The 9,996-nt window shown below is 43.7% G+C and overlaps 1 protein-coding gene across 1 annotated transcript in view; it reads right to left on the reverse strand.

Moving 5' to 3' along the window:
* Positions 1-9,383, reverse strand: part of LOC119782137 (myelin transcription factor 1-like) — a 76,973-nt gene extending 67,590 nt beyond the window's left edge. The window contains exons 1-2 of the mRNA XM_038282948.1: positions 9,225-9,383; positions 1,226-1,332 (exon numbers count right to left, since the gene is read on the reverse strand). Of these exons, the coding sequence (XP_038138876.1) occupies positions 1,226-1,332; positions 9,225-9,249 (132 nt within the window). The 5' untranslated portion in view covers positions 9,250-9,383. The remainder of the gene's footprint in view (positions 1-1,225; positions 1,333-9,224) is intronic.
* Between the last annotated feature and the right edge of the window lie 613 nt (positions 9,384-9,996).

Here is a 9,996-nt window from a genome sequence, read left to right on the forward strand (position 1 = left end):
GACCTTTAATAAACTAAAATAAATATTTAATATCAGTTGTTATGTATGAAAAAGATAATTTCCTTCCCGCTGCACCAATCCATCCCATGCATCTTTTTCCTCACAGATATTATTCTACTGTTGTTATTCCTGATGTTACCAATTATACAATACATAATAATAAATACACAAGAAGTCTCTACCAATGCTTCCACTGAGGCCACAATGACTGCAGAGGAAGCTCAATATAGAAGTAAACGCTGCTTCTGTCTGTTTAGAGTCTAATGTGTTATTTATGTTTGCTCCTCCCATAATTTTGCTTTGTTTGCTCATAAGCACATGATCTGCACATTCAAAATATTTTGAGCCAAAACTTTTTTATTTTAGACACACATCAATGTGCAGCTAGTTTGTAGATCAGTTTTTTGCATGCTAAAAAGTTTAAATGTTTTTAAATCTAAGGAAATTTTATGATAATCAGGCCCTTTGATTCTTCATTAGCAAATATTTAACTCTTTATTTTTAAAACAAAAAATTTTTTTTTTAAAGGAACGGCAAAGAGAAAACATCCAGGGTCGGCCCCTGCAGGGTTCGACTCTTCAGTCCGTGTTTAGTTTGGTTTTTTTGATGACGTGATGCAGAAATCAAAGCCAATCAATAAAAGTCATCTCTTCAGATGAACCGGAGCCATCAGGGGAAGGCACCACTACTTTTACTGAGCCCAGGGGAAAACTGCCCCCACTCCTCCCCCTCCAGGCCCCCTCCCCCTCCACCCCCTTCAATCCCTCCATCTCTTTGTTTGATGCCTCTCAGCAGCTCGGCTCTGGCAAAAAAAACAAAGGGATCAGGTGTTTTTTGAGAATCCCTGAAATGGTGGCGGCGGGGGTCAGAAGTTTCTCCGCTCTGCTGATATCATCATGAGCAGCTGAAGGACGTCCTTTTCAGTTTCAGCCTTTTTTACTGAGTCTGTGAAGGAAAGCAGGAAAACAGCTGAGCTGAACTAAACTGAGCCGAGGCCGAGGCGAGTGATGTACAGGGACGGATTTGATGTGCTGCTGGATGCATGTTTCTCCTCGTCATCCTGCCCCAAACCCCCCACCCTGCAAAATATCCACGCACCCCCACTCAGACCCCCTCCCATATAACTTTCCCCGCTGAGTTAGGGATCGGGAAATGCCCAGGAAGCAGAACAAGCTCAGGAAAAGAGGGCGTTGAGGGGTGTGGTGGGGGGGGGGGTGTCACTCACCATGATTGGTTTGCGGCTCTGCAGTCTCTGGGAGGCCTGACAGCGGCTGCTACTCCTCTCGCCTCGTGTCCACCGCTGGTTCACCAGCTCACCCCGAAACTCATTTTCTAAAAGAGGGAAGGGGGGGGGGGGGCAGAAATGAAAAAATCTGTGAAATCAGCATCAGCACCAGTGGATGGGCTGAGGGGAGGGGGGAGGTTACACCACTCCAGCAGTTTATTAGGTGAAAGAAGAGGAGGTCTCCCCCTCACTCACACAGACCCCCCACCCCCCAGCAGAGCCCCGCCACTCAACCAAAGCCCCCACCAATTCGCTCCGACAATCAATCAAATCTGTTCATTTTTGATCCAGCTTTCTGAGGCTCATGTCTGATTAGAGGTGGAATGGGGGGGGGCGTCCTATACAAATCAAACCTCCGCCCGTCCGTTTTCTCCATCTAGGTAACTGCAGCGTCTGATGGCGTCTTTCTGATGGCGTCTTTCTGATGGCGTCTTTCTGATGGCGTCTCCCAGGAGAAACCAACTCCTCTCATCCCTCTGAGGTCCTAAAGACTCCGCAGACGAAGGTGACAAATCTAACAGCTAAGCTGCGTCTTTAAGTTCAGCCAGAGTGCAGTTCGTTACACGATGAACGCCCAAGGCTGAACTTCTCATCTAATGCATCCCCCCCCCCCCCCCCCCCCCCCCCCCCCCCCCCCCCCCCCCCCGTCTCTGTATCACTGTTTTCAGGCCCAGCTGGTGCCTTGAAATCCGACTCCTTTTGGGACAAGGATCCATCTCCTGCTTTAGCGCTCATGTTTCTGGTGTTGGTGCACCTCTGCAGGCAGGTGTTGGTTATTGTGAAGAAGGAAGTAACCTTGAGTTTCCAGTGACTCCTCAAAGCTAAACAAAACTGTTTTTTATTTTTGTCTGTCTGCAAGAACATCTGAGGGGAAACAAAACTCCAAAGGAGCAAGGTTTGGGTCACTCCATTGATCAGTTAATTAAAGCGACTCGGTATTTATCTTTACGGCGCATCGTTCTGGTTGTGGAAATTGTGGCACATTCCGACTCTAAAATGAAAGCAGTGATTTGCTCTCTGAGCTGCTTTGCATAAAAGAAGGAAGGTGCACATCCCTGACCTCTCTCCTCCACGTTGTCTTTTTTCTCTTTTATCATCTCCGGTCTGTCCTGTATGTGAACCCAAACTGAAGGTGGGGATGTGATTCTGTTGGTTCCCTCCTCTCTGCTTCACCTCACCGAAGCTCAGCCAGCACTCCCCAGAAAACGCTTGTTTATCAACTTTCATCTGCCAGCAGAAAAAAGTGATTACAGCAGCAATACTGTTGGTCTGCATCTCTATCTCAGCTATCTCCGTCTCTGCAGACACACAAAGCACTTTATTACTGAGGGGGGTGAGCAACCGTGTGTTAGATTGAGAAGTGAGAGGGGATTTTCAGGACAGGTCTCCTCCAGCAGCCTGATGGAGCTCAGCTTTCAAACGCAGGCCGACGAACTCTCAAACATCCAAGAAAAAGACCATCAAAAGTGATCAAAGTGACCCCTCCTTTGTTTTTCTCTCTGCTTTTATTCCATCCCCGTGCAAACAGGGAGACTAATCAGAGCTCCTGCTTCCCGTTTGATCACATGCTGCTCATCCTCACCTAAAACACACAAAGCTCATTATATTGCAGAGAAAATTGGAGAAGCACGAGACAATTAGCCATTCACTGGGGAGGCCTTGCTCCGGAGGAGGGAACAGTTGGGATACGAATACAAAATGAGGGAGAATTCACTCCCGAATGTTTTTAATCTAATTCCTTTTTCTGAAATAACAAAATGTATAAAAACCATAAATTTAGATTTTATTCCTGATCCAAAGAGGAAAAAAACAACAACTCTGGGGTCAAGTAATACTATTAGAGGAGTGGAGCTTACTCTGCTGGGACAATGGAGCCAAGAGGCCTAAATCCAGAGTTAGATTAAAGTCCAGGGTGTTCAGTCAGTAACAGTATTACTGCAGGTCCAGATGTACGGCCCGGCTTCTGGGCGGAGAGCAGGATTTACAGACAACTTAGTGTGATTACAGTGATGCCCACAGCAGGGATGGAGGGGGCAAAAGTTGGGCGGCGGCATGGCCTCATCTTCATCCAAAAGGTTGAAAACAAAAGAGACGCTCAGCAGCAACGAGTCAGAGAGGAGATGAAGGAGAAGGACGAGTCACTGGAGTTTCAGATGACATCATCCTAACCTCAGCATCAGAACACAAACTATAGGGACGAGCTGCATAACTCCAAACATTTCTATACGCCTCATACGACCTTTTCTATCTTTTTTTTTTTAATAATTTGTCTTTCAGAACCGCAGCATACATTTCATTCCCCTCATTCTTCAGACATGGATGCCTTCTCTGCATTGATGGTACGACCCTGACCTCTGCTTGTGTTGCTTAGATTCCTGATACTGGCTCTGGGAGGGAGGGAGCAGTTTGGCCCCAGCTGCTCTTCCAACATGTTTACGGCCCTCCCTCCTCCAGCACCTGCTGTCCTCACCATCAGGCCTCCTCCAATACGAGACGTCTGTCCTCTCATCCAGAATTAAACGTCAAAAAGATGCAGAGAGGCAACTTCTCTTCTCTGCAGTTATGGCCCTTTTCTTGTAGCATGAACACCAATAACCTAATTCTGTAATCCCCTGAAACTGGGCTGCTGATAATAAACAATCTTCAATAACATTTTTTTATTTTCTTTAAGAAAATAAAAAAGGTCCAATAAAGACAATGAACCATTTAAGCAACTTAAAGTTAACATCTTTTTAATCAAACTCAATGAAAAGGTTTCGATGTTGGAACAGAAATGTAAGTTTGAAGCGGCTTTGAATTGTTTTCAAAAGCTAAAATCAAACATTTTAAAGCTTCTGGTAGAAACCAGTAAAAGTGTTAGCTAAAAACTATTTATTTTCACTGGTCTGCGTCTTCTTCTCTGCTGCTGGGATTAATGGTTATCTGGCCTGGTCAGACTGGTTTCTGACGTCATTCCCAGTTTATTTCTGTTAACATGTGAAGTAATGAAAAACCTAATCCTACTCATTTCTTTAAAACACCAGAAGCAAAATCAACTAATTAGAGCGAATGAGTTGTTAAAATCTAATTAAGTGAACTGAGCGCATAGTTCAATATAACAACATTTTCCAGTATTTCACAGTTGAAACAGTTTCTGCTCCGCAGGATGAAAACAAAGGTTCAAACTCCAAAGGCATAGAGCTGTTTATGTGGAAGCTGCTGGAAATCTGCCTAAAATGTCACCGTGAACAGCAGAAACGTCACAGCAACAAAATAAATAAAAAACTACTTCTGCATCTTTTTAAAAAACGGGTTTTCTAAGAAACGCAGCTGAAGTTTTCCTGATGGGATGGACGGGAAAGTTACGGTGACATAACGCTCCGCGCATCCTCCTCATCCTCATCCTTCATCTCCTTCCTCCATCTTAGGACGCAGGTGCTTTGACAAACCGCGAGGCGCACGCGGAGCACATTAAGCGGTCATGTAGGCTAAGCAAAGCAAGAAGGAGGGAGGAGGAGAAGAAAGGAACAGAAATAAAAGCAAATAAAAGATCTGGGTCCTCATAAAGCCGCTGAATCGCTCCGAGAAACGCGCTGAAAAGAAGCTTGGCTTATTTCTGAGGACTTTTGATTTTCTCTGCGCACTATGACAGGCGGCTGATTTTAAAGGGAGCATCTGTTTTTTTTTTTTTTTTTTGCTGCAGAGGATCAAATGGCAGACCCCTCCCTCCCTCCATCCATCCTTCCATCCATCCATGCATCTTTGCGCTCAGCATCCCAGCAGCTCCAGCAAACAGGCACGTCTCTCCAAGCAGCGGCCGGAGGAGGAGAGCGGCGCTGATCTACATCCGGAAGGTGAAACTAGAGGACGGGACGCGCTTCAGCTGCGAGCCGCTCCGATAAGTTCGCGTTGAGTGGAAGGAAAATAAGGCCGGTTTTCACACACAGAGAGGATGCTTCAGCTGATAAACTGCGTGGAATAAACACGCAGCTTCACTCTGCATCTGGAAAAGCAGCGCCATGCTTCCCCTCATCATTAATTACCTGAGGCTTAAATCGTTTCCCAATTAAACGGAGCAACAGAAACGCACATAAAAAAGGTTCAAGTTTGATTTTAAGTTCTAATCCTCAACCAAAAATGTAAAAAAATAAATAAATAAATAAATAAATAAATTAATTAATTAAAAATCAAAAAATCATCCATCACAAAAAGCAAAGTTATCCAAAAACAGCCTTCCGCCTCTAATCATCAAACACACATTTATTTCTGGTTACCTGCATCCGATTAGATCCGCAGCTTTTAGCTCCTCTGAGAGTTACTGCGCGGCTCAAGTTGTTCGCTTTAAAACAAATCCCAAGTAAAGATTTAAAAAGCATCTATCCCGTTTCCAGAGCGGTGAGGAATCAGCGGGCGGAAGGTCGCAGCGGCCTCTCCTTACGCAGCGCAGCGGCGCGTGGCTCCGCATCCACGCGTTAAGATGTTTGTAAGCAAAAACATGGCTTCATTTGCCTTTGTCAGCGAGGAGGAAGAAAAAAAAAAAAAAACGTAATATTGACTTACCTTTCCCTCATGAGCCATTGTACCACCCCCCACCTCCCTCCATCCCGGCCCCTCTCCTCCCCTCTAAACCCCCCTCCTACTCCTCCCCCGCCCTTTGCCATGACATCACGGAAGCTGTAGTAAAACCTCCAGCATCATATGGGCAGGGCTTAGGACCCCCCCCACTCCCCCCCCCACCCCTTTACTATACACATTCACCCCCCCCCCCCCTCCATAGACTTTCTCTATCACTCTCTCTCTGACTTCAAACCAGATTTCCACCCCACATCATTTCCAAGATATCACCCCACCCCCCGCCCCCACCTGCTTCTAACCATTTCAAACATCCTCCTGAAAAGCCGTGATTCACATCCTGCAGATGAAGAGCCAGACTCAGGTACAAACCAATTTTATAATCTTTACTAAATGAACTAAAGTTATTTCAAGAGCAGATAAAAATGAGCTTTAGCTTCGCTTTATTTCACATATTTTCTTTTTCCTGTATAAAGAGCAACTAAAAAGTTGTTGGAACCAAACCTTTGTAAATTTGCTTATATTAAATGTTTTACTTAAAACCATTAGAAACGTCTGCAAGATAAGTAAATTAGCAGAAAATATAACAGTAAGGAAATAAGCTAACATGTTCCCTTCGTTCACAGTAGCCATCTCAGATTTCATTATTGGCTCTGCTACACACGACTAAATGAAGGTAGACACAAAATTCTATTTTTTGCTTCATTACAGAAAATGTATTCACCATAAGACTTAAATTAGCCCTTAAGTTTATCTTGGTAGATGGATTTTAGGTACTTAAAACAGTTGGTGTAAACATCTGAGCCTTATTGTTCTATAAAAGGTAAAACAAACAACAGAAATGTAAAATACTTTCTGAAAGATTGTTAATTATCTTCCAAAAGTCAAGCTTGTTCTATTAAATATTTCCTGCCATCAGAAAATACAACAGTAGCTCAGTTATTATAAAGTTAAAGTTGGACAAAGGTTGGGCAGGCCTTAGCCAAATACAGTCCTCATTGGTTTTACATAAACTTTATTAGTTTTAAAGTAAACAGATCAGATCCCTTATCCTGTGTTTTATTTTTAATAGGGTGAATGATTTTAGATACATTTAGCCACAGAAACCATAACATTCACTAGTTAATTAAAAAGCAAGGAGTTATTGAGTTTGGAACACAAAATGACCATGTTAATATGGGGGGATAGTGGTGGCTGGTGAGCCCCAAAATAAAAACATGAAATGTTTTTATGGAGTTTAATCCAAAGATTGGCTTCCCTGCTCTTCCTTTGTGCTGCCACTATCCAGAAGCTCATTCAGAAAGGATTTTTCCCCCTCGGACCGAGAATTTATGTTGCAGTTGTGTGGAGAGTTTGTATATGACAGCATCTGATAACTCCTCTGAATTGAAAGTGGGGGGTTTAACGACTTATATGCAAAGTGGCAGATCTCTGAGGGAACTCTGCTGGAAATTATTTATGCACTGCTGAAACAGCGGATATCAGCTGGTACTATCAGAGTAGGAAAGCAGCTAAAAGACTGATCAGAGTGGGGAACTGATTTTTGATCAATTTCAACAAACGGCAAATCTTGACGATGCAACTTGGAATCAGCGCCAAAATGTTGCTCACACCGCGCTTTTGAGACCATTAGAGGAAATGACAACCATTCATTACAAGCCATTTGAGAATAGTCACCACAAATGCCATCCTTTATCTTCTGTCTCCACGCCACGCACACAGGGAATATTCAAAAAGCCCAACCTTCAGCTTTCTGAAATTCTATTAAATTCTTATCTCTTTGCAGCAGGCTCTTTTTGTGCAATCCCATTGTTATGCATTGGAGCTGAAATCAATCATCGGGCCGTGCACGCCGCCATCAGTATGATTTCAGACTGTGGCTGCAGAGAGAGGGGAGAAAGGATTCACAACTGCAGCAACAACAGCGTCAACAATCAAATAAACAAAGGGGGGCGGGTGGGGGGTCCCTGGCACAGAGGAAAGTAGGAAGTTAGGTCCCAGGCAGGTTAGTTTGTGAAGTTTGAAATAGGAGAGGAGATAGAAAAAGAAACTGAGAAATACACTAACTGCTCCTGCAGTGTGAGCAGATTTCAGGACTGTGGACAGCTCCAACAAAGCAGGCTGAGGTGAGCATCTGACTTCAGAACCTTGGAGAGCTCCAGAGCTCCGTGGAGGAAACAAAGAGCTTTTGTTTGGGACCTGCTTCAACCAGCTGAGGACAATCAGCTTTAGGAATCTTTAGATAAAATGAACCACAGACTAAATTTAAACTAAAAACACAGAAAAGTTAACTAAACAGCAAGATAATATAAAGTTTTATTGGGATGAAATGTTTTTATTGTATGTGTGCTAACCTACAGTAAACAACAAAAAATGACCTGTAAAGTTGTTTGATCCTAAAACATTTAAATATTGTCCTGCTTTTTAAAACTCATTTTAAGTATTTTTTAAGACTAGATGTCTATCTTTCCAACTGAATTATTTTTCCATCCTATAAATTGAAATAAACTAAAGTTCTTATAAGCCTAAGAGTTAATAAATGTGTTTAATCATGTCTGTTTTTTTGAAACTAAAATAAAGCTAAAAAAAAAAACATCTAAGGCTTTTATTAATCCAAAAGTTTGTACATTAAAATCAAAGAAACTGAAATCCGCTCAGTTTGCTTCCTGAACTAAAAGGGGAACAGACGAGTTTCTGAGATCAGAACCGAAGCTGAATAATTAAAGGCAGCTTTCTTTGGGGGGGATCAGGCTGCAGCCAAACATCAGCTGGGAAAACTTTTCCTCTGTTGTTCTGAAGTTGTGGATGCAGATGGCACCAAGGCCTCCCAGCTCTTATGGATATATTGTGTGAGGCTGAGCAGCCAGTATAAATATTACATGGGGGCAGCAGCTGACTGGGCGCTGAGGTTGGGACCGGGGGAGGCCCCTATAGTCCCTCGACAGATGGAACAAGCCGAAAGACTAATACAACAAAAAAAAGTTTTTTAATAAGCCCGCAGCCTGGCATTGTCCCTGCGGTACCGGGGCCACACGGTCCCCTAGGGAACCAACTGTCTTTTGTCTAGACTCCCTTTTCTTTCTTTTTAGTTTTTCCCCACAAAAAAGACTCAAAACTCAGTTTTTATTTTACTTTTAAAGTTTAAATCAATCGGTTAGCAAACTTTGAACAGATCAGACCGGTAAAGGTTGATTCTAATCCTGCTGTTTAATCTTCTCCACCACAACTTTAAGGGATTCCACAAAATAAGAAGAATACGCTGAGTTTTCATTATGTGTTAATTAAAAACACACAATGATGATGCTGACTTTTTATTTGCGCAGATACCGGAACACAAAGTTAATCTGTAAAAGTTGCGCAAAATGCGCTGAAAAGGAGAGCTACGAACCCAGAAAAGTGCGGCACAGCTTCATGTTTGCGCTCTTCTTCCTCCTCTGCGTGTCTCTTCTGTCCCGCAGACACCGAGTCCCGCAGGCGACTTTAACTTCTGAGTGACAGAACTTTGGAGAACTTTAGCCCAAGTCCCGGAGTTCAGCAGGTCCACGGGGGGCGGAGCCAGCCACGCGATTGACACTGACCGACAGCCAATAGGAAGGGCAGCTGGAGCCCCGCGTGTCAGCTTTCAACAACAATAACCGAGGTTTGCAACAAAGAGCATCTGCTTCAGACAGAACTTCTCCCACTCAGCCTGAGCTGGAAGCTGCCCTGAAGCCTGAACTTCATCCCTTTCTCCTCATCTGAAGAGTCAAAGATCCTAAACATGATACTAGCCCATCATCATCATCATCATCATCATCATCATGTCTGCTGCTGTTGGACCTGAGCAGGTTCTGGACACAGGCAGCAGATGTGCGCCTCAAACTTACAGGAACATTTCAGTGCAAGTGCAGGCCTATTCAGAGGGTCTGTGTCTGGGCCGGACAGACAGGTCCTCCCTCCCCATAGCAGACGGTCTGCCAGATAATGAGCTCTCCCATTGCTTGCTCCCATTATCCATCCCCCTCCCCCCCAAGAACACTCATTTTTCCGAGATGAAATAAAGGAGGTTAGAGGAGCCTCAACACTCTTCATTTTATCATAAAAATGTAGCTCATCTTTCTTCCTGTTGGTTTAGCATCAGCCCGTTATCAGTAAATGTTTCTTCTTTTGACGAAAACAAA

This window comes from Cyprinodon tularosa, unplaced genomic scaffold (genome assembly GCF_016077235.1).
Source record: "Cyprinodon tularosa strain WSP-4 unplaced genomic scaffold, ASM1607723v1 ctg1041, whole genome shotgun sequence".
NCBI lineage: Eukaryota > Metazoa > Chordata > Actinopteri > Cyprinodontiformes > Cyprinodontidae > Cyprinodon > Cyprinodon tularosa.